The 25,649-nt window shown below is 40.8% G+C and overlaps 1 protein-coding gene across 2 annotated transcripts in view; it reads right to left on the bottom strand.

Annotated features, from left to right (window-relative positions):
• adamts14 (ADAM metallopeptidase with thrombospondin type 1 motif, 14) overlaps positions 1 to 25,649 on the bottom strand; it is a 188,368-nt gene that overhangs the window by 46,809 nt on the left and 115,910 nt on the right. The window contains exon 6 of one of the 2 annotated variants that reach the window (XM_078530690.1): positions 6,423 to 6,579. In XM_078530690.1, coding sequence (XP_078386816.1) covers positions 6,423 to 6,579 — 157 coding nt within the window. The remainder of the gene's footprint in view (positions 1 to 6,422; positions 6,580 to 25,649) is intronic. The other variant, XM_078530691.1, reaches the window with a different exon arrangement.

Here is a 25,649-nt window from a genome sequence, read left to right as displayed (position 1 = left end):
CCTGTACATGTACAGGTATTGATTGCACTAATATCGAATGGAAATAAAAGCCTCGAGATTAATGAGTGGTGTCACCATACAAATGCTTAATGCACTTATATTGAATTCCTCTTTTCACTTTTAATGGAGGTATTTTCTTTCTTAATTTAGACCTAGAGTTAAATAACTCTAAATATTTAAGGTTTAACAGTGTTACTTAAAATTTTAGGTTGACATGACATTTAAATGACTTGGGACACCAGCTCTCTTCGTCAATTTGATTAATAAGACTAGTTATTTTGAAGTATAAAAAAGGCTTCCAAATTGGCTACAGCTTTGGGCTCCTAACCATAAGTCCAACTGGAAAAGTGTTGACACTATTAGTTATCGGAAACTCTCGCCTGCCCTCATACCAGAACAGGTCACAATTGCAAAACGATTTGTCTGCTATTTTTAAATTCAAACTGATCTGAATTGAGCCAGTTCACTCTGATTCAATTTTGCTTTTTTTCCCAAACTGCTCAGTCCACATAACCACTGCGCCTTGTATTATTTTTTATTTTTGCGCTCACCAAGTTTAGAGCTGCATTTACTGGCAACTTCATGCAGACAGTCCAGTGGGGTGGGGGGGGGGGGGCAGGAGAAGGGGGAATTGCCAGTGTTAGCAACACACTTTCCTGCAGAGTAAAATTCCCTCTACTCTGCCCCAAAAGCATGCCTCAGCGCAACCTTAGAAGAACAATGTCCCCTAGTCATGTACTCGATGTATGAAATCACTTCAAATTTTAGCTTGATAAGACATGAAGTGACTTGACACCCCAATCCATCAGGAGATTTCCATGCCACTATTCTGGGCTGGATTTCCGTTCAGGTGCCAGTGACAGAAGAGTGTCTATTCTGTGCCACCATCTTTCCAGCTCAAATTAACTTTAAGCAGCAGCTTTAAACTTCCTCCCCTATTGCTTTCACCCTTTGCAATATTCTGTTCTGTAGTCCGTAGCCCTTAACCAAAAGTCTTGAAGAATAACATTTTTAAGGGAACTAGAGCAACAGGTGCCTCACTCAACAACACCTGAAGTTAACAAAAAACTGACCATAAAAAAAAATCAAAAAAATTACATTTTGCCAGTGCATTCAAGTTCCAAAGCACTTTTCCAGGTGGTGGCAGAACACAGGTTGATGTCCACAATTCACCACTTGAACTGTGTACATCAGCGCTACCAGTCAAGGCAGAGACAGTAGGAAAACGAATTGGAGGCAAATTTACCTCAGCCACTCCTGTGGCCTTCCCAGCTGCCAGTTCAAGAGTGGCTTTATAATCCCCACTAGGAGCAGTTCCTCTCCCTCCAGTCTTGGCCCAGGGAAGGGAGGCAAAATAGAATTGAAACAAATGGTGAGGAAGGGGAAGTCAGAAATCACAGATTCAGATTTTGGAATGAGCTGAAAACCTGATAATAAAGTTTCAACATGAAGTAAAAGGATTGAAGTTGTGATACATGAGCTCCAATGCTATTTAAATAACCTGTCTTCAAATAAGAGAACAGATTTATAGCATGCGTGGTAGACAGCATTAAGATGAGGGGCAAGGAACTGGGCACAACTGCAACCTCAGAGCATGGGAAGGATTGTATTGCCAGAGGCTGCGAGGGTGGCTACAGTGATGAACTTTTATGAGCCTGGCTCCTTCCAGGCTGGATACACTTGCCACACCTCGCAGTCTGCTGTCCACTGTTGCAAACCAGTTACTGTGGTTCTCTATTCAATGAAAACTAATTGCATTTCATTCTCTCTTGCCAGAGACAAGTAGGTGGAACAAGTACACAACTTTGTTAGAATTGTAGGCTTCTCCATGGTGCAGGGTACCACTGACTGCAGGCACATTGATGTGCAGGCGCCCCATGTCAACTCTGCCCTCTACTGGAACCGAAAGAGATTTCACTCCCTCAATGTCCAGCTGGTGTGTGACCACAGGCAGTGAATAATTCAGATCAATGAGCAGCTTCTTGGCAGCAGTCACGACACTTTCATTCTGCGGAAGAATGTTGTGCTAATTGCATTTGAGCCACCACGGCAAACCAAAGAATTGTGACTGGGTGACAAGGGTTATCTGCTAGGGCACTGAAGGGAGTGGCAGGGGTCGGGAAGGTGAATCACGTCTTCCGAAAGAGGGCAGCAGGTTCACCAGGGCTGTGCCTCAGCAAACCAAGTAATCTGTTGGAGGACAGATTGCTGGACTGTTGTAAGAACTCAAAAACCTCTTTGCACACTATAATCCGCATCCATGATGGCAGCTGTCTGAGCTTGCACTGCTGCATTCAGAGGCTGGGTGGTTACTATTTGTGCTGCACTGAAAGCTGTCATCAGCCAACAGAACCTGCATTATGGTCGGGTCCAAAAGTGTGCAAACAGACAGGTGCCCCTCACCACCATGCCATGATGGAAAAGGTGGGCTCCAAACATTGCCACGCCCAGTGCCAAGTTGGTTCTGGACTTCTTCATGGTCCCTTATGTTGACCACAAGCTTTCTGACAGACTTCCAAAGTGCCAAGCATTTTATTGTGCATACCCATTAGCGCTCTTCTGTCAGCTGCTCCATTAAAGTCCTCATCTGAGTCTTTTGTAGCAGAAACTTGTAGGCAATCTCACCCTTCAGCAAACTAGCAATGCACCATCCTTGACCCCTGCCGTGGCAGCCTACTCAACACATGGAGATCACACCTCTAATCTATCCTTTAAGATGTGTGCAAATTCAGTATTTGAGCTGGTGGCTGAGTGTGAAATCAAGTGATGGTGCTGTCTCTTCACAATCACTGTCTTCTTGGTGTTCCTCCACTGCCTGGCCAGGTTGCATCTCTTGGGTATCTGAAATGAAAATGGCACAACGGTAAGGCTGTGATGCAGGGAATGGGGGAAAGAACGAGGTGCATGCTTACACCATGTACAGCTTGCATATCAGAAGAGAGGGAGGTGAGGCGTGAGGAGGTTGGTTAGGTATGAGGATATCATCATCTTCAATGGTTTTTGGTACTGGCTACGACCTCAGCAATGGACGTCATAATAATGGTCAGCACCACTGGCTCCATGATGGTTAGGGCTTGCAAGCATGCCTACCACTCTCTAGTTATATCCTGCTGCTTCTGCTTATGTGCCACCTTGCCCTGCAAAAAGGAGCAAAGTGTGTTAGTATGCATTGTGCAATCAGTTTGGCTGATGTAGCTGCCTTGGTTGCATGGCTGGCAGCGTGTTCAAGCTGTGAGGTGTGGGTGTGAGACTTGCAGCAGTGCTAAGTGCGTGAGCACGTGGTGAATATTAGGTACGAGTCTTGAATTCTTTTATTTGTTCACGGGATGTGGGCGTCGCTGGCTAGGCCAACATTTATTGCCCATCCCCTCATTTCCCTTGAGAAGGTGGTAGTGAGCTATCTTCTTGAACCACTGCAGTTCATGTGGTGCAGGTACACTCACAGTGTTGTTAGGGAGGGAGTTCCAGGATTTTGACCCAACAACAGTGAAGGGACGGCAGCGATATCTTTCCAAGTCAGGATGGTGACTGGCTTGGAGGGGGACTTCCAGGTGGTGATGTTCCCATGTGCCCGCTGCCCTTGTCCTTCTGGATGGCAGCGTTTGTGGGTTTGGATGGTGTTGTCGAAAGAGCCTTGGTGAGTTCCTGCAGTGCATCTTGTAGATGGTACACACTGCTGCTGCTGTGTGTTAGTGGTGGAGGGAGTGAATGTTTGTGGATGGGGTGCCAATCAAGCGGGCTGCTTTGTCCTGGATGATGTCAAGCTTCCTGAGTGTTGTTGGAGCTGCACTCATCCGGGCAAGTGGAGAGTGTTCCATCACACTCCTGACTTGTGCCTTGTGGCTTTGGAGGGGTCAGGAGGTGAGTTACCCACCGCAGGATTCCTAGCCCCTGACCTGCTGTTGTAGCCACAGTATTTATATGGCTAGCCCAGTTTAGTTTCTAGTCAATAGTAACCCCCTGGATGTTGATAATGATTGATAGGGATTGTTGGTAGGTGAGTGATAGAGATGTGGTTCATTGAGCAGTGTGTGAGGCTAATGGTGCAGTTGATAGGATGTGGCATTTGAAGATGCATTCACTGAGCTTGACCACCTGTGTGAGGTCATTGAACTTCTTGTGGCATTGCATCCAGGCACTGACTATTGGCACTGATCCTCTGGCTATCTGCTTCCATTGCCTTTGAGCATGTGTCTGGAGTGCCTCCTGTCACCATTGGATATGGGTTATCACTCCTAATTTCCAGCCCCACCACCCAGGCCTCCTGTGCAGTATCTGAAAGACTTGGAACCCGCCCTTCCCAATATGTGACATTCTTCACTGTTTCCCAGGTCAGGTTCACTTCCTGCAAAAACGGCCAACATCCTGCTCCAGCCACAATGCACGTCTCATTTAAGAGATGCAGGCTAGCTTTAACTGGTACTAGCAAGTTACAATGCTGAGTCCTCATGCATGTAGCCAATGAACAGCACAGTTAGCATTGACTGCACACAGCAATGATTCAAATGAGTTGGTGTGCTGCCTGCATTCACGGAACAAGCGTGGGTTAATCATGCATCACAATCCCCGTTTCCTTTTTTGGGTACTACCCACTTTGGTGCCTGTGGCGCTTTGACCTGCACTAGTAATGCTACTAGTCTCAGTCATAATTAATTAAGATTGTATTCATAAATGGACAAGGCTAGTAATTCCCCTATCTTTATTAATATTAAAATTGAAACTTAATTGAAGTGTATTTTAATTGCATAAAACATTTTGCTAATTTTGGATAAGGTTCCAAAATAATTAAGACCCACTTGGAAAATCATGGCAGTGATTTCTACATCAGCATGAATGTGCCATATATAGGGCAAAGTACATAATGTGAAGGTTGCAAAGGATCACTTTGCGCTAACACCTCCTCCAGTGTCATTGCTATCATACTGAAAGTTGAAAATAATGCAGCAGAATCCAAGCACACACCCTTTGACAATTACTGCAATCCCTGCAGGCAAACTCCTCATCGGATTGATCGAATTCATACATTGTACTGCAGATATACCCTCCGCCAGAGATAACACGCATCAGCAAAGGCACAATCTATGCTAGCAGCAATATTGAGATATATAAGCAGTACAGCACAGACATTTAACATGAAAATGTAAAAGCAACAAACTACATTTTACATACATTCCTCGATCAAGTAGTGTGCAGTTATCCAGCTATGCACAGTGAAGGCAAGAAATTGTTTTATTAAGATGTGTATCTCAGTTTATTTAATTTTGTGCAGCTCATGCAACTCTAACTTATCAGGAAATTAGACATGCAGGAAGGACTGTTAGTAAAGATGGCTAAAGCCACTGCTCAAAGGAGATCTGAATTTCATCTATTCATGATGAATGCAGTACCCCTCAATAACTAGCATTCTGAAAGATGATGATTTTTATTATTGCTTAAATGCTTTTATTTATTCCATAGGCAGAAGATCAGGATATTTCACCATATCGTGTTAATCCTGTCTAGCAATCATAGGCTGTGTTAAAAAAAAAGATTACATTTAAGCAGTTATAGAAAAGTGGTACAATGGCTCTTGTATGTGGCAATATACGGTTTGCTTGCAGGCATTACTTTTGGTTGCAACATGAATAATAAGCCATTTAGCAATAACATGTGAGCAATATAAACAAACAAATACCTTGTGGAATTAGTGAAAACTATAAGCATTGATAAACAAGAACAAAATGTACAACTTTAAATGTCTTCAATTGCTACATAAACCCCCCACTGTTAGAATACAATGGTTCTTTACATTGAAAGTTCTGAGCTTGGACAACCATGCACCAGTTTTCTAATCCAATTAAATACGAGGAGTAGCCACCACATTCATTAGGAGTTGACTAGATAAATGTGAGAAATGAAACACTAGAAGGGAATGCAACAAGGTCTTCAATCTGTTGCACAGAATGACTGCCAGAGACAGAGGGGGAGACAGACAACGAAAGACAGACAACGTGCAGGCAATAACCTCACTGAAAACAAGCAAAGCTCGGGTATTTTTGACAGCTGTAATTCATTCAGGGAGAACATCACTCAGAAATTTTAAGTACAGTAATATACGTATAAAAGGATAAAACATCAGACTGGTAATGCAAAGGACTTCTAAGAAAAACATGCTGTGTAAAACAAAGGAGCCTTTGGGAATGAGAAACTACAGTATCTTTGAGCTTCAAAACTGGGCAATTCAAAAATAGCACATAAAGTTAAAGATACATCAGCATCTCTATATTTTTTTAAAGTGTCACTGGCATGTAGCATTTATAGACTTTTATTTGTATTAAATTTGAATCTATAATTGTATTCTGAAGAAGTTACCTTTACAGATGGAGAGTTCAGACTGCACACACTGCAGTACTGCACATACCTGACCGAGAACAATACAGTACCTTGCATACCTGCAGGACCAAAATCTTGCCTGGTAAGGAATATGGCATGGTCATGATACTCTGTATGTCCTGGATCGGAGCGCTGTTGAGTGTGAGCCCAGCGGCAAACTTGTTCTAAACTTCGAGAAGGATTCCCACGCTCTATTAAGCTGATTGACTGTAAAATGAAGAGAATTCGGCCAACAACTTTTTAAAAAGATAGCTAGCTCCACATTGCTCCAAACAAAATTCCATTTCATTCTGACAGGATTTATGAGTCTGTGTATTTTCTAAATGGTGCATGGTTCTAATGTAGAGACATAGAATTTGTATGTAATTCTATGTAAAACTGTCACTGCAATTTTGTCTTTAAACTGGTATTTTCTGGGGTACAATTCCTCTGGCTATCCTGCTTAAGTATAAAACTCTATACATGTATTTTCTAGGGCATTTTGGATAACTATGAGGAGGGAAATCCCTGTCTGATTCTTCCCTCTCTCTCTCTCTCTCTCTCGAGCCCAGAGCTGCTGAGGCCAAATGGAGCAACTCCAATTGCTGTCCTGCTGGAGATCAGCAAAATGAGCACATGCCTGAAACACTGTGTCTGCTTGGCTTAGCACCAAGTCACAAAATACACTTAGTGATCAACTGATCATTTAAACAACATTTAGTTCATTATCTACAATTTTATTTCTAATATTCTTCAAACTGTTAGTTCTACTGAATTATCACATCATATTAGAATAAGGAGAATATTAATCCATGTTCAACAGTGAAAAAGTCTCCAAAGTTAGGAGGAAAGATATCTAATCTGATCTGAGTATTCTTCAAAACTTTTCCTCTTTTGGGAAAAAAATATTTGCTATGACTTTTATGCTTTGATTTATATATTAACAATCTTATAAACTTAATTTTTATTCCCTTGTCTATCACTTCTGAAAGTGCTAACACATCACAATGTGTGATTCCCCTCCAGTATCTCATCCAAAGTGGCCTGATCTTCACACAACCTGACAGAGGTTAAGGGCTGAGAGACAATGTAACTAAGAGCGGTTAAGCCTTCATCAAACAAACACAAGGATCAGCTGGTGTGTGATCCATCGGATGCAACTACATGCTGAACTATGATGGGGTTAATTTTTATTGCATTTTTTATACAGTTCAAATAATTTCCAGTGTGCCTCAATTAACAGCGAATAAGAACTGTTCAGTGTTTCATAAATGCAAATTGATTACTGTCATACAAGTGAGCAACTAACCCAATTGAACAAATAGTAAGAATACTCCAAATACCATGAATCAATAAAGCATTTTACTACTTGATTATTTCACTTGGTTGTGTGAAAGGGACTGACCATTGTCACTCTTTCTGACAGATTAATTGTGTCTGTCTCTAGCACTGTACCAAGTATCATTTGTCACATTTGCACACAAGAGGCTCAGACACACTGGCATTTTTGCTGTAGAGATGGCAACTGTTGTTTGCTGGTCTTCTCTGGTTTGGCAGCTGAGTGATCTATAGGTGCAAAAGTGCTATGGATTTGTAAGAAGTATGTGTCAGGCAAACAAAAAAACATGTTTTCCACCTCTGAAGGGCAAAAGTTATCTGCAGGCAATGCATCTTCGATGGCAAAATCCAAAGCCTAAACGAGTACACCGATTTATGACCTTAATTAAATGCCAATGAAGGTTCACTGACATATACAAGATTTTCTTAGGTTTACCCGATGCTGGCAAGTTTTTCTTTATTCTTGAGATTGGGAAAATACAAAATAGGGAAAAGGCTTTGTACTTGCATTCACCTGTACCATTAACAGTAGCAAATGGGGGAAACTCTCTTATCGCATCAAGATGATACTTTGGAGTCCTTAGGGTTTAGACTTTGTTGCTTACATTACAATCGTGGCTGCATATCAAAAGTGGTTCACTGGTTGTGACACATTTTTGGATATTCTGCGGCATGTAATTTTAAAAATTCGTCCCTGGGATATGGGTGCCTCTAGCTAGGCCAGCATTTATTGCCCTTAAGTATTCAGAGGGCACTTAAGAGTCAACCACATTGTTGTGGGTCTGGAGTCACATGTAGGCCAGACCAGGTAAGGATTGCAGGTTTTCTTCCCTAAAGGACATTAGTGAACCAGATGGGTTTTAACAACAATTGGCAATGTTTTCATGGTCATCATCAGACTTTTAATTCCAGATTTTTATTTAATTCAAATGTCACCATCTGAATTGGTGGAATTCAACCCCAGGTCCCCAAAACATTACCCTGGGTCTCTGGAATACCAATCCAGTGATATTATCACTATGCCATCACCTACCCCTTAATGCAGTGCAATATAAATACAAAACTGGATTCACTGTTTTAATATGACTTATATTCTTGGGTCCAAAATTTTGCATACGTAGGAAATCTGAAATAAGAACAGAAGACACTGGAAACACTCAGTAGGTCAGGCAGCACCTGTTAAAATAGAATGTGGGCGGAGAGTCTTTTCTCCCAGTTTATAGCATTATAGTACAGTATGTTATCAGAAGATTGACATTCAAAATACATGTTTCCCGAGGGAGGAGAGGAAGACAGACAATGGCTGCCCACTGATCTAACTTGGCTTGTAGGCCCATTCCAAAAGTACATTCTTGTACACAAACAGAATAGAGCAGGATCAGAGAAACTGGAAAGGAAAGAGAGGGAAGAAAAATATTTTTGATAAGTGCAAAACTCAAAGTGAGCAGCAGCAGCATCAAATATTCTAAACCAAAAAGATGCCTCAAACCCATCACCTACTACACAGTTTGCTTTCCAACCCCATTGAGACTGCAAATGTATAGTCAAGTAACAGGCAGACCTATTCTCTGCACCACATGCCCTGGGAACTGGTTGAGTTTGGCCACTCTAATTTCCTGGAGAACCCGAGCTGACTGAGCGAATTGAAATACTTGTGCTATTGCTCAAAACTGGATTGTCATCATTGAGTCTCAAACTTAGGACTTAGCTTTTCATGAGGCTATGGTTGCATTACAAACACTCTTTCCAGTCACAGATTTCTTAGCTAGTGAGTCTCCAAGATGGCAGCCAAAAAGAATTTTCTATTTAGTTGGTTGCCTTTCTTTACCTAGTTATTAGCAACTGCTAAACATTACAAAATTCACATTGGAATTTTTATTTTGAAGATGCTGAAAGTTGAAAATTGGCATTCCTCCAGCGTATACACGTTCAGTCCTGGGAATCACAGGAACCAGTGCAATTCTCAGCTCTCTGCAACTGCCAGAGATGAAGAGTTCGAAAGAAGTTTGAATTCAAACTGTTATGATTTTTCAGATCTGAAGTCTGCTCGATGAAATATGAATAAAGATACTCAAAGATAGAGAAGATAAAAAATTAAATTGAATCCTATTATTGTAATGTTTTAAATCTCATTTGTTACGAATGCAAGGTTTTATAAGATGGTTATGTTTTGTGTAGACTCTTTAAATTCAAATTAAAATGACTTAATGATAGGGGACATGTGCCTTGTGCTAGCTTTGCATAGCAACAGGCCAGGTGGTGATTGCCATAGGGACAGGGGCCTAGGTACCAGGTGAACAATCTACATGCCATATTTCACACCTGAACACAAAAGAGAGGGGCAGCTGTTTGGCCTTGTGTAACTTAGTGACTCCCAGGCTGTCTGACTGGACACGGGGAGAAAGTGTGAAAGAGAAAACAGCAGTCGCTGCGGGCTGCAGGGATAAAAAGGCTATTTTCTCTGTTAGTTACCAGACAGAATGCTGGGAAAAGCTTTTGTCATTTTCCAGTAGGTCATGGACACTTAGCTTCTTTGGTGGATTGAAACCGCTCTCCTGTCTCAAGAGGGAACAAAAGGAATCTTCTAGGTCAATGTTGAATCAATGCCTTTTCCTGAAACTAATTCAAAAAGGTATTACCAGTTGAATGGATACTTCAAATACGGAAGACACTAGCTGTCTCAAACTTTCAAGGTGTCAAACGACAACACAGAATATGTAATTAACACATCACTCTTTATTTGGAAAAAGGAATTTGAACTTGTGGAAGTGACGTGATGAGGAAGCCATGTTTATGGTCTGCTTTAAATCAGCAGAAGCTGCTTGCAGGCAGAGAGAGAATTCTACCAAAAACCATCAAACCAGCTGCACGTCATTCAAGCCGCCAAGGTAATAAGCAGCAATACCTTGAAAGTAGGAGAATACGGCTGCCACCGCCTCCCACAACCCAACCAACCAGTTCCAACTTCGAGTTTGCAAGAGAACCAATCTCTTGGAAATTTGACTACAAGAAACCTCACAGCTTACTTAGAATCCTTTGCTTTACCAGACTTTCACTTCAACTTTAAAGCATCATCTCCATCTAAGAAACTATAAGCCTGCTACGAAAGAGACTGAGATAATTGTAAGTTACAACCATAATGTTTTACCTTCATCTGTATCTAATCTTTATGTGTATGAGTGTGTATGTGAGATGTCATGTTTTAAATGCCAGGGCAAGTGTGTGATAATAAATAACCTCTTTTAGTTTTAAACTCACAAAAAGTTTGCTGCTGGAAACTATTTAATTGGGATTCTCACTCTTTGAGGGGAGAAAACACACTCCTCTATACTAACATACTGATCTAGGGCAGTGAAAGGAAATTCTCTCCATGATACTTGTTTACTGTTTGAAGGAAAGGAACCTGCAGCAATTTAAGGACCCTGGTGAAGCTGGGAGAAGAAACCACCGACATGGGCCTTACTGCTGAAAGTCAGTTTGGGAATTCTCAGGGGACTGAGGGAGAGGAGCTTCGATGGTCCCTGGACATTACAACTTGACAAAACAGGGAGACGTGAATTTGCTGGAAGGTGGGAGTGACTTCAGACTGTTTCCCGAAAACAGTGCAATTCTGTGGAAAGCGCGCTGTACATTATATATGCAACGTGGAGCTATCGGTTGTGTTAAAGCATTAATAGGGCTCATCTTTTTTGTAGTTTAGAGTATTAGTTGCCTACTAAGTAAGGCAACCTTTTGTTACAGTAAAAGTCTTAAAACTTGAAATCTTGTCTTGCAATTCTTTTAAGTCGGTCACTGGGAATTCAAATGTATTTTTAATATCAGTTGTAACACTTATTTTAAAATGTTTATTTTTATTAGAAACTTTAATTGAACAGGAGAAGGAAGCTGAGAATTTAGTGTCTTTTTAAAGTTACTCAAATTATTCAGTTCCTGCTTTTCTTATTGGCAGATATTTTTCACTTTCATAGTTACAGATACGCATTATGCCACTACAGCTAAAGGTGCTGGTAGTAGTAATTCTGCAAAAAAGTGGCTCCCTCACTCTACTTCATTTGCTCGTTCATCCTCCTTCACTTTTTGGCTACCTCTCTCTCATGTTCTCTTCCTTTACTTCATGCTTCATTGATTCAATTCTCATTGTCCACCATCCATTCATTTGTTTTGTTCTTTTATGGGATTAGGACATCACTGACAAGACACCTGAAGATCCTCTTGACTTATACAAACTAATGAAGTCAGGATAGTGTGTGACAAGGAGGGAAACTAGAAGATAATGGTGTTCCCATATTTCTGCTGCCCTTGCTCTTCTAGTGGCAGAAGTCACGGGTTTTGAAGGTGCTGTCAACGAAACTTTGGTGAGTTGCTGCAGTGCATTTTGTAGATGGGGAACATGCTGCCACTGTGCATCAGAGGTGGAGCGAGTGAATGTTTAAGATAGTGGAGGGGCTGCCAATAGAGTGGCTGTTTTGTCCTGGATGATATCAAGTTTCTTGAGTGTTGTTGGAGCTGCACTCATCCAGGCAAGCACAGAGTATTCCATTATACTCCTTGTGTCTTGTAGATGATGGAATGGCTTTAGGGAGTCCGAAGGTGAGTTACTCAACATAGAATTCCGAGCCTCTGACCTGCTCTTGTAGCTGCAGTATTTACATGGCTGGTCCAATTAAGTTTCTGGTCAATGATAACTGCCAGGATGTTGATCATGATGGTTTCAGCTATGATAATGCCATTAAACATCTAAGGGAAAATCATTAGATTTTTTCTTGTTAGAGATGTTCACAGCCTAACACTTATATAGCCTAGGCCTGAATGTTGTCTGCATCTTGCTACATCTTGGCGTGGGCTGCTCCAGTATCTCAGTAGTTGCGAATGGTACTGAACATTGTTCAATTATCAGCTAGCATCCCCACTTCTTATACTGGAGGAAAAGTCAAGAAATAATTGAAGATGTTTGGGCCTAGGACACTACCCTGAGGTACCCTTGCAGCAAAGTTCTGGGGCTGACATAACTGGCTCCAACAATCATAACTATCTTGCTAGAACTAGGTATGAGCCCAACCCCATGTAGAGCTTTTCCCGATTCCCATTGACTTTAATTTTCCTAGGGCTCCTTGATGTCACACTCGGTCAAATGCTGAGGAATCAGCACTATAGCTTTTGACTTTATTACTGGAAAATGCATCTGAAGGGTTTGCTGCCTGCAACATGGCCCCTTTATAAAGTGCCTCACCGAACATGGAAATCCAAGACTCATCAGAAACCTTCCGCAAAAGGTCCAGAGTCTGTTTACTTTGGAAGCTTGAAAGAATGTCTGCACATTCATGACAATACACTTTAGGTACACCAATCCATTCCCTGCTCTTACAAAAGAGCATCATGATAAGACAACTCTGTCTATAGTTACTTAGAAGTAAAAGGTACTACTCATGAAAGTACAGAGTTTTGATATTGAACTTCTAGACAAGGCTGTATTATTTTGGGTGCTCACGTATGAGGATTCTAAAGTAAATATGAATGAGGTGACATATGTTACAATGCACTCTTGCATCGTTGTCACATTTCATTTTGGCATTCAGCAATTTTGAAGTCAAGTGGAAAAACTAATCCCTATGTGCTAAAACTTTGGTTAGAATAGAAACCACTTGTCCAGCAATTCTCAGTAATTAAACATAGCAGCCAGATCAGCTCAGTAAAAACAGACACTCAAAGGCATGCACACTGAAGTACAGAAAGCTTAAATTCCTCAGGGCCAAGCACATCACAACTGTGTCTAATAATCCTTCCACTTTGTTTTAAATAATATGAATGCTTTAATTCAAAGGCCTAGTTTGCTTTAAATAATACAGAATACTTCATTTCAAGACAACTGTTGAAACAGTTTGCAGCCACATAAATTAATAACTCGTCTATACACTTTAAGGAAAAAAAAAATCAAAATAAATCAAATGAGATTAACACAACATTGGTTCCAAGAAAAGAGTACCTACTAAAATATTCATTAAATACTCCAACATAAAGGCTTGGGCTAAAAAGTAAACTGCTCTTTATATTACCCTCATTGTTCAATATTGGTGTATTGGTCGCATGTTGCCAATCAAAATTCTGGTGAATAAATATAATCATATTTGTGCATTCGATGATCACTGAAACAAGTTCACCACACAGCTACCACATGGATTGGTACACACTAGGCAGTAAAAGATAAACATTTCTAGAATAAATTCTTTCAAGGAATATGAAATATGTGTGCTTGCAGAAGTCATGGCCAGGGAAACTGTCTAGATATGGCCACTGAACAACTAGATAATGTATTTCTTAATAGAGTGACAAAGTTCTGGTGACCACATGAGTAAATTAGTACAAGAATGAGTTTGAGAAAGATTGTTTGTGGATGGGAGGGGAAAGAGGGGCTACTATCAGATTCAGCACATTTTATTTAAACTTAATTTTCAACAATGCAAAATTCATACTTTAGCAGCTGACCAGCAGTGAACAAATTCCATCATGCTTCGGTACTTCAGGGAGGAAATGTCATCAGTCCTGCTCGCAGTTTGGAAAATAGAAAGTAAGAGGAAATAAGGAGCCGATAAAGAAATGAAGTAAAGGTACCGTGCAAGCCCACCTATTTCAACACTGAAAAACAGCGATATTGGAGAATTGTCTGGATATGAAAAAGACAATTTCAACAATAGCTGTTCTGTTTTATTGGAAGCACTCCTAATCATTTTAATGCATTTAATTGTTTTGTAATATATGTATTTTTTGGGCCAAATCTACTTATATCCAAGAACCACAGACCAATAAACTTCCAAGTATAAGCAGGCTCTTGGGTATTTGAAGAATGCTGATTTCTGACTTAAGGATCAATGACAGGGCATTTCATAGGAAATAAAGTACTGAAATGTTATCCTCCACTGGTATTCATCTCTCTTATAGTATTTTTGTCCACCAACTCAGTGAGAGTACGTTGGAAAATGTAACAGTTCTCCATGTTGAGTATCCAGTGTTGGTGTAGACCACTTCAGGACCACATTCACTACAAACATATACAGAATACAACTAGGCTAATTGTACAGGGTACTCAGGATTCAAAACATTATTCAGTAAGATGGGTATGGACAATTTATTTTCCAATCACAAAACTATTTTAGTCCTGACTAGTGAAACAAGTGGCAAAAAGATTAGACTTATTATAATTCTTGAAACTGACACTGCTGATTTATTCAAAGAAGTCTTTCCAAAAGGACCTCTCTGAAAGTAATTGGTGGTTCAAGGCATAGGGAGCAAAGGCTACATGACTCCTGACTGTGAACCTGATAGGGCCAGAAATCCCTCTGTAGCCAATGACTATGAACTTGATAGGGCCAGAAATCCCTCTGTAGCCAATGGCAGAGAAACAATTAGAGTATAATTATGGAGACACATCATTCAACTACTGTTTGGTTGGTTGGTGGGCAGGCCTGGCAGGGGTGTGGGGAGGGCAAAATTATGCCATGTGGTTATAATGTCAGATCTGAATTGCAGCAAAACTCTTCAAAATGGTATAAATCCAGGTCAGGTTCTGACAATAATGCAAGGCCATCGCTCAGGATGGTAGTCTCTTACTCCCTGAGGATGACACCACCAGAAGTGTAACTCAAGCAGTAAAAAGTCTGCAGTGTTTTGAAAAAATGGATGCTCCCATCCACATTCTCAAAATAACCAGGATTTGGCTAAAACAAAAGCAGATTATTGCAGGTGCTGGAGATCTGAAATAAAAACAGAAAATGCCTAAAGGGCTCAGCAGGTCAGGCAGCAACTATGCAGAGATAGAGTTAACTTTCCAAGTCCTATATTACTCTATTTCGGAACTCAAGCCATATTTGGACTCGAAACTCCACCGATGCTGCCAAGCCTGCTGAGTTTTTCCAGGATTTTCTGTTTTAATCAGGATTTGGCATCTCTCAATGGAGGACATCTGGCCTCACTAATGACCACAGGAGTACAGTTCTAGCCCAGAACCTCCAAATCAGTTGTTACTAGCTGTAAAATGATTATGCAGCTACTTGTCTGAAACTGAAAGTATAGAACAACCATAGCCACGTGCTGCAGTGGGAAAGCCACTGAGCCTTCTCTTTTTGCTGCTGGATGAGAACCATAGCTTCAGATCAATTCTCATATCTCTTCAATGAAGGCAGCTATAGAGTAAATCATGTTCATACAGTACAAAATACTAAATGAGCTCAACGTACTCCAAATTAGTGAATGAGCAGAAGGTAGAAACTACTCCTCTCTATTCAAAGTCACTTATTTAAGTGACTTAATTTGGATTATTTGATCATCTGAAGTTTTCTAAAGCTCTACATTCCCATTCATTATTATTTATATTACTTAATTTGAATTACTGGAAATAGAGTATACAGATTTTCAAAAAGCACCACATAATAGATTTATTAACAAAATTGAAGCCCATGGGATAAAAGCAGCATGGTACAAAATTGGCTAAGGGGCAGCAAAGAGATAGTTGTGATGAATGGCTATTTTTCATATTGTACGGAGGTATACAGTGGTGTTCTAAGGTTTAACGCCATGACCACTGCTGTTTTCATATATGCTAATGGCTGAACTTGGGGTACAGGGCACAATTTTGAAATTTGTAGATGACACAGGACTTGGAAGTGTACACTGTAAACACTGCAGAAGATAGTAACAGGCTTCAAGAGGACATAGACTTGTGGACACATAACAGGTAAAATTCAATGCAGGAAAGCATGAAGTGACACATTTCGGTAGGGAGGGTACAGAGAAACAGTTCAAGCTAAATGGTACAATTTCAAAGCAGCTGCAAGAAGATGGAGCCTGAGGGTGTTTGTGTACAAATCTATGAAGGTGGAAGGACAGGTTAACATACTGGCAGACCAGCACCCTTCCATCTGTGAAAGATGATGGGAATGTAGCCCAAAACCTTCAGTGAGGTCAGCTCAGATCATCTGCTGCACTTCTTTTGATGGCTAAACAAGTCGATTCTGGAAAGGCAAAGTCTGTCACAAGTGCCAACATGAAGTTGCCCCTTGCTAGTGGTGTGGGATGACCTCTGCTGGTGCCATGCTTGCAGAGCTGGCATCTGCTTTGGAACTTCTGAAACCACATGCCATTGTGGTGGTGAATTCCTACCCACAGCTGGTGTCGCCATTTGCATTGGTCATCAACTAGATTTTCCCACTTGTCATGATGTTGAGAGCTTTCATGTCTCTTTTGATAGCATGTTTGAATTGGAGCTTTGGGCACCCTGCTGGTCTCTGGGCATGGGTTACCTCCCCGTATAGCATATCCTTGGGGATGCTGTGCACACACCCGAGTCAGCAAAGTCTTATTTGCTTGGTTAGTGCTAGCATCCTTGGCATGTTTGCTCTAGAAAGGCCTACTTCATTGCTGACTTTGTCTTTCCATATGATGCTGAGGATGCATCGTAGAGATGGAAATCTTTGAGCTTTTGTTCTTGGTAGCTGTAAGTTGTCCTGGTTTCACTGCCATACAGAAATGAACTGAGAATACAGGCCCTGTAGATAAACATCTTGGGTCCTGTGGGTCAGTTTTGTTAGCCAGCCAAAGTTGGTGGCTACCTTTCCAATGTGTGTGCTATGTGTGCAAGAGACAGATTATCTGTCACTGTAGATTCAAGGTAGCTTCCAGTGTTGTGTTGTTGAGTCACCTACCCAACATCTAGTCCATCAAGTATGCCACTTCTACATCACCTGCCCCAACATCTAGTCCATCAAGTATGCCACTTCAACATCACCTGCCCCAACATCTAGTCTATCAAGTGTGCCCCCTTCCACATCCTGTCCCATTACTACAGTTTTCTTGACACAGGTGAGGGAGAACAGGACACAGGGATGGGACAGATGATCTACGAGCCTTTGGAAGTGGTTTTCTGCCTGGGCAACTAGTGCAGCATCATCAGCATATGATCAGGACACAGAGCACTTTTGTCTTGGCTTTCAGTCTTAATATGTTGAAGAGCTTCCCATCTGATTGTGTGTGGAGGTACACTCCTTTCACGTAGGCAGGGAAAGCATACGTCAGGAGACAGAAAAAGGCACAAAACAGGGTGGGGGAGGGGGGGTGGGGGGTTAAGATGCAGCCCTGTTTCAATCCATTCTTGATCTTGTTATGACAAGCTGAGGAAGGGTAAAATGGCTCCCTTCTTTTCCCACTCTTCGTTTGAGCGCAATAGGTTTTTTTAAAAAGCATCTGCTTGCCAATTCAGTGGGTGTGTAACTGTAGTATTTACTATATTTAACATCCGGTCGAAATAAACATAATACCGCGCACTCCGACTTACACCCGCACACATGCAATGAAATGGGAGGATAGATTAAGCAGTTTTTGAAGTCCAATAAAAATTACTGATATACAGATCTTTAAGGTTGACTTGGCTGGTTTCAGGTTGGGCTCAGTGGTTCCTCAGGATTTGGTGTCGAGACGGCGATAATATATTGACGGGCGATTTATTTGAGGCAACAACTGCTTGGTTGATTTTTTAAGAAAACACAACCTAACGCAAGTGGATGGTCAAAACAGCAGGGAGAGGGGGAGAGAGAGTGAGTGAGAGAGAGAGAGAGAGAGAGAGACACACACACAGAGGTTTGTGGGTTTGTCACATTATCTTTCTCCAACTGACAAGTTACCCAAATATGGTCATAAGTTGATTCCAGGTGCATGGATTCGGCTTGATTAGATTATGGTTACAAAAGTTCCTCAGCCAAAGTCCATTTTCCAAAGTGACTATATCTAATGCTTGTTCCACATCCAGTCGAATCCAGATGATTGTCTGGATGTTTTATGAATGCGGTCAGGAGATGATTCATTCACTCCTCCCAGGTGACTAACTCTGATTGAGCTTTCTAGACAGGCTGACTCCATTTTAATGGCTTTGAAATTTGTAAGATATAGTAATGCAAATGTTTGGCTATCCTAGCAGCTGTTGCCTTAGGTCACTTTCTAAAAGAATGACACTGCTCAATCCTGTCAGAGATGGAGCCATCAAACTGAATGGTCTTGTGCATGTTATCATGGAAGGACCATATGAGATTGGGAAGCTTGGGAGGACAGCTGACTTTCTCCAGTATCCAGTAAAGACCCAGCCTGCTCATGGTGTTGAATGTCGTTGTGAGATCCACAAAAGCAAGGTATTTGCTACTCTCTGCACTTCTCTTGAAGCTGAAGTAGGAAGAAGATCATGTTGACTGTGAATCTGTCTGCTCTGATGCCGCATTGTGCCTCTCTGACAAAGGCCTTCCCAATGATGCCAAGGAGTGAGATGACCCAGTAGTTGTTGCAATCCCCTTAATTGGTTTTGTTCTTGTCTAATATGATATTTGCGTCATGCATATCCTGTGGGACAGACCCTTCTCTTCAGCAGAGGAAGAGGTGCGCACGAAGATATGGGATTTCCCATACTTGAGTAACTCAGCTGGTAATCTGTCCTTTCCAGCTGATTTCCTTGCTGCTAGGGAGTCAATGGCCTTTTCAAGCTCAGATACTGAGGGCTCTGCATCAAGCTCATATATGACAAATAGTTGCAGATCATCATCAAGCACAGGTAGAGATATCTGTCTCTCATGAGTATAGTTTGGGGTAGTGCTCTACCCAGTGGGTTATTTACTTGTTCCTGTCAGTGAGTACTTCCTTATCTGCGGTATTTCAAAAGAGGAATTTTGGTGATGGTGGGGTCGAGTGCTCTTTTAATACATAGTGTGAAGGTTACCATTATCACTAGCAGATTGTATTTCTTTGCACAGATTGATCCAATACTTGCTAGCACAGTACCTTGAGATTTTTAAAAATCCATTCATGGGGTGTGGGCATCACTGGCTAGGCCAGCATTTATTGCCATCCTTAAATGCCTTCGTTCAGAGAGCATTTAAGAGTTCACCACACTGCTGTGGGTCTGGAGTCATGTGTAGGCTAAACCAGGTAAGGACTGCAGATTTCCTTCCCTAAAGGACATCAATGAACCAGCAATCGGCAATGGTACTGTGGTCATCATCAGACTTTTAATTCCAGATTTTTATTGAATTCAAATTTCATCATCTGCCACCATCTGGAATACCAGTCCAGTGACAATACTACTGTGCTACTGCCTCATGTACTTTAAGGTTGTAAGCCAGATGAGCTGCGCTCTTGAGTTATAAGCCAGATGAGCTGTGCTCTTCGCTTCAATGAGATGTCATTTCTGCAAGATAGGTCTCAAACCAGCTCCTGTTTCTTCCCTTGACAAACTGCAAATCTATAGGTGATTGACCGCAGAGACTTCCATGTTTCTTCAGTATTAACTGCTGAGCCCTCAAGAGAAAGGGACTGCCCGAGAACTTCTGACGTTTGTCGTCAAACCTGGTGCATGGAATGGACAGTGCAGCATGCCACTATGTTTGAACTTGCACCTTCACCCTGCTACTGAAAAGCAAGTGATCAGTATCGCAATCTGCACAGTGATAGGTGTGGGTGAGAAGAACACTGGACAATCGTGTCGTCTTGTAATTATCAGGTGAAGTTGGTGCCAGTGGTCAGGTTTCGGACAGTGCCATGATACCTTGCGCCAATGTCTGCCCTGGAAGAAGGTGTTGGTAATGCAAAGTCCATGCTGTGCACAATGTTCTGGTGGTCACTGTCTATTTATCGTTCATCTTGCCAACGCCATGATGACCAAATCATGTTTGGCATGAAACTGTCTGATGCAGCTCTTGCATTAAAGTCCCTCAGGAGAAATAACTTTACTCCATGTGGCAGATGCTCCAGAATATTATTAACAAAGTGGTTAATAAAGCAGATGGCATCCTTGCTTTATGAAGAGAGATATGGAATACAAAAGTCAGAAAGTTACGCTAAACCCCAGCTGGAGTACTGTGTCCGATGCTGGGCATCACACTTTAGGAAAGAAGTGAAGGTTTTGGAAAGGGTACAGAAGAGAGTTAGTAGAATAGCTCCAAGGATGAGGGATTTCAGTTACACAGATAGACTAGAAAAACTGGGGCTGTTCTCCTTACAGCACAGAAAGTTAAGGGAAGATTTGATAGAGTAAATAAAGAGAAACTGTTTCTAATGGCTGAAGGGTCTAGCCAGGGCTCAGCTTTAAAGTGACTGGCAAAAGAACCAGGGGTGATGAGGAAAAACTTCATTATGCAATGAGCGGTTAAAATTTAGAACAAACTGCTTGATGGAGGGGTGGAAACATATTCAACAATAATTTTCAAAAGAAAATTGGAGTAGAAAAGATTCCAGGAAGACGGATAAAGAGTGGGGGAGTAACTGGATTGCTCTTTGAAGCAGCTAAAAACAGACTCAATGGGCGATGGATCTCTTTCTATGCTGCACTATTCTATGATTCATTTAGGACAAAAAAATTAATTATTAGCAAACTGTACTTTAAGAAAAACTACTTGCAAAGAATAATGAAGGCTTTAGATGACGGAAGTGAGTAATGCACGCTCTTCTTTATTTGTTCGTGGGGTGTGGCATCGCTGGCAAGGTCAGCATTTATTACCAATCCATAGTTGGCCTTGAGGGAGCAGCTAAGAGTCAACAACATTGCTGTGGGTCTGTAGGTCAGCACAGATAAAGGTGGTAGATTTCCTTATCTAAAGGACATTAGTGAACCAGATGGATCTTACGACAATCAATGAAAGTTTCAAGGTCACCATTACTGAGGACAGCTTTCAACTCCAGACTTTGTTTTAAATTAATTGAATTTATTAATTAATTGAATTTGAATTCCCCCAACTGCCCAAGCATTAGCCTGGGTCACTAGATTACTGGTTCAGTGACATTACCACCACACCACCATCTCCCCTATTTATTTCATAGGTACGCCAAGATGATACCAAAGTAGTGCACTAGACGTAGGAGGAATTATTTGTTAGCAGAAAGATACATAAATATTTTTAATTCTACTGACAATGTGCATCCATGAACACTAGAAACATTACCCCCGTGAAATCTGCACTTGGCCTTTAAAGGATATGGCAGTGATTTAAAATTCGGTAACATAATCTCTTGTGAGAGACGATACTGAAAACAATTTTAGGTAACAATCTAAATGTGAACTATAGATAGCCATAGCCGAATGCCAAAGAAAATACAGCTCATTCATTATATAGCTTAGAGCTCAATGACTTACCATGTAGGAATCAGAGCCAGCAGCATTACTGTTTTGAGACTGAAAAGACTTAGTGACACATGATGATGGAATACACATACATGTGTGGAGAAAAGGATTAAGATCACATGCTAGTATCAAGTGTCTGACAAAACACCAGGTTCTCATAAACCTCTACACTGGGGGTTTTCCTTTCTAGAGAGGTATGGCAAGCTGGAAAAGGCATTAGATGAAATTTAAGAGAGTTCAGCTGATGACTCTGATGGTCTGACAATCTTGCTTTTTCTCCATTCTTTTATAAGAGTTCCTAGAAATAAAGTGATTTAAATCAAATCTCTGCCTTTTGCTATTAAATGCCTTTGTAGTGGGGGAAAAAAATCGGATGTCAAGAGAATGCCTACTGTTTAGTCTAAGTCATCGTCAGTTGGCACCTACACCTTTTAAAAGCTGAGTCATTATTCAGAAAGTCTGAAGGTTAAATGGGATGAAGAGCGAGAGGTCATTTCATGTTCAGTCTTGCAAATCCAACAACCAAATTTTCCCCAGCATATACCGGTCCATCAGATTTTCTAACACTTTCTCAGGATCAATATTCCATTAAAAGGGTATGAATGACTATCAGGAGCTACAGTTCAATAGTGGGTATGAAAGGATTACAATGCTAGCTACATTACATAAGCTAACTTCATTCAGCAAAGTCAGTTTGTGAATAGAATAGGGGTTCTCTGGGTTCACTATTCTTAGAAATGAACACCCCATTTCTTGAGAAAGGCATCAATGTAGCAGAAAATTGAATTCAAGCTTTTCTTGAACATGTCTTGAAACCATCAAGTCCTAGTGTCTATTGAATCATAATCAATTTTCTAATTTTTAGCAAAGTATGTCAAAGACCAGTGAACAAAATGTTCACTTTCAAACAATTTTGCGTCTAAAATCAAGAATATAATTGCAACAAAAGCTCCAAGGACCACAAATGTCTTATTCGTGGAATTTTTTTCCCTCATAGTTCGGGTAAATAATTCCAGCTCGATGGTTCTGAAATTACTCACTGATGGACAGTCCAATGCATGAGGCACTGGCACCCACCCTATGGCAGGCGATACTGAGAAAGTCTGAATTATCTGAGATTTAAATGTAAAAAATATCCTTCCTTCTCTAATATTTGGGGCTTGTTAGAATGTAAAAATTGCCACATACCGTGGGAATCAGGTGAGTCAAACATCTAAATAGGGTAGACCTGTATGTGCTGCAAGCAAAGAATGTCCATCAACACTGACAGATGCTTCATCAACAGTTTGTATGTCACCCTTTCCCACTGAACAATCCATTTATCCTAGTCCATATTCAAATGAAGTTCTGGTTTACTTCGCAATCATTTTGTTTTTCACTTGCTCCGCTTTCCAGGCTCAAAATCAAATGGAGAGCTTGTAGTTGCTCTCCAGATGTCAAAGTTGTTCAATTGAAGTGTATGATACCTACAAAAAAAAAGGAACTCATCGCGCAGGGAACCACATGGTTGGACCCACATCCCCTCACTGGGAACACAAAATAAAAATCTGAATTATTTCTAAAGTGAAAATGTTTCATCTCATTAAACTTTTAGGAGTATAATTATGAGGTTGGAAAACTCATCAAATTGTGATAAGCAACATGAAAATAAACATATTTTAAAGCCGTGATATGCAGAAGATATGTATAAGAGTTCAGTGAATTACCAAATAATTAAGCTACTAAATGGCAATTCTGAATTCTGCAAGACAGGTAATCAACATATGCAGGCCTGGCTTCTATAGTTTTGTAAATCATGACCGGAATACTACATAAAGATTGATTTTATAAGTCCGCATTTAGTGACAGAGCTTCTGTACAGAGTTGAGACCATATGGAACCTGGTGATTGAGTGTGGGGATTGAAATCTTGGTGTACATAGTGGAGCAGTGGGAAAAATCTGTTGCGTTTTTTAATAATAATGACATAACAACAAAAGCCTTAAAAATAAAATTCTGCTGATGTGAAGAAGAAATGAATGATTACTGGTGAAAACTGGTGCTCAGGCGGAATAAAGTTACACTGCGTATGTATACTGTGAAACTTCAAAAGGGGTGAGGGAATTCTTGCATAGCTATCTTCCTAGTTAATAATTAAAATTGTTATAGTAACAATTTGAACCAGAAAGCCCATGACAAGTTGAAAGTTTTATATTGACGATAAATTTCAGAGAAGCGCTGGCTAGCTGGAACAAAGTAAACTTCTGCTGTGCTAACTTTGGTGTTTGCCAATAAAAATGTATAACGGACAGCAACCGTCTGGCAGACTAAACTTATTTGAGGAATTTATAGGCGCACACAGGAATACCCCAAGGCTATTTTGTCTGTGGTGATAAACCTTAAAATACAATTTTGCTTCAACCTTTTAAAATAGATACATCTTACAGTGAGCAGCAAGCTATTTACAAGAGGTCAGTGTTAAGTGTTGTGAAGGAAGCTCAAAAAAATGAACGAGAAATATACAACTGCTGAAACTACTGTAATCTGTGCTACATCAAAGCGTTTAAATGTATCATTGCTGTAAGCGTTTTACTGACATTAACATCTCACAATGTTATGCAATTGCATATCATTTGACCCACTACGAGCAATCCACAGAGGACTCATGAGTATGGAAATAATTTTAGTTAGAGGTAGCCAACACTAGCTCTTAACTCTTGCAAGCCAGACAGCCAGACAGGGCTATAATTTGGAAAGGCTCCTGGGATGAACTATCAAGACTGGAGACCCAAAGAGATCATTCAGGCCCATCAACTTTCCATGCCTTCATGCAATCACGGTAGATCCTCCCACTTCATTTTCCTGACTGTGGGGACAGTGGTGGAGGGGCTAGAAGAGTTAGATATGCATTCACATAACTCCCCCTTCAAAAATAGAAAAGTAAAGCACTTTCAACAATCCCACAAATATCCTTTTCTCCCAGCAAAGGAACTATTGTACAATATTTGACATAGGGTAGCCACTTGTCCGATTTTATACCGTACAGTCCCCTGTTGGATACAGATGTCTTTATGTCTGGTATTTTTATTTTTTCACAATTATTGAAAGTTCGCCGAGATTACTAAAACTGTTTTGCAAAGTAGACCAGAACTCTCTCTAATAGTCCACAAGTTTGGATTGATAATTGGAAGAGAGAGAAATGGGACCGAATATGTGTGAATCATTTATTTATTGGGTGTGGGGTTTCAGGCAGTCACTGCTGCTGCAATAGGCCCGACAGTCATTTAGCTTGCAACAGGCATGGCGGAGGTGGCAGGCAAACAAACATCAAGCAAAAGCGTTTTGATCTGATGAGAATTATACAACAAAGGGTGTTATTAAGATGCAGCTCCTGGGCAGATGACACCAATTAGTTTGGTTTGTTTTGTATTTTGGGTAAGGTCTTTGTTCGCAATTTACTTTTTTTCCCTTAAAAAGTAAATAGTTTATCATATGAACATGTAGATTATCAATGATATCCAACAGTATGGTTTCCGGTTTTCTTGAGCTCCATCATGGCCACATAGGCACAGTTTAAAAACAACTTTGAAATTAAAAGCTATGCCAGTAAACGTGAACATGAGGCCATTAGGAGTGTTGGAAAAAACTCAACTGGTTCTCTAATGTCCTCTGGGAAGGAACCTGACGCTCCTGCATGGGACTATCCAGAATGCCCTCTAAAGTTGCCTTGAGAGCCAGTAATATCAAAATCACTAGAAAGCCATTAGCATCTGATGGCAACTAAGGATAGGCAATAAATGCAGGCCACATCCCAAGATTACACTTATGGTCCACGG

Source organism: Cetorhinus maximus, chromosome 27, assembly GCF_964194155.1.
Source record: "Cetorhinus maximus chromosome 27, sCetMax3.hap1.1, whole genome shotgun sequence".
In the NCBI taxonomy this organism is placed as follows: Eukaryota; Metazoa; Chordata; class Chondrichthyes; order Lamniformes; family Cetorhinidae; genus Cetorhinus; species Cetorhinus maximus.
Note: the sequence above shows the minus strand (reverse complement) of the source record. Positions and strands in the feature narration are given on the sequence as shown.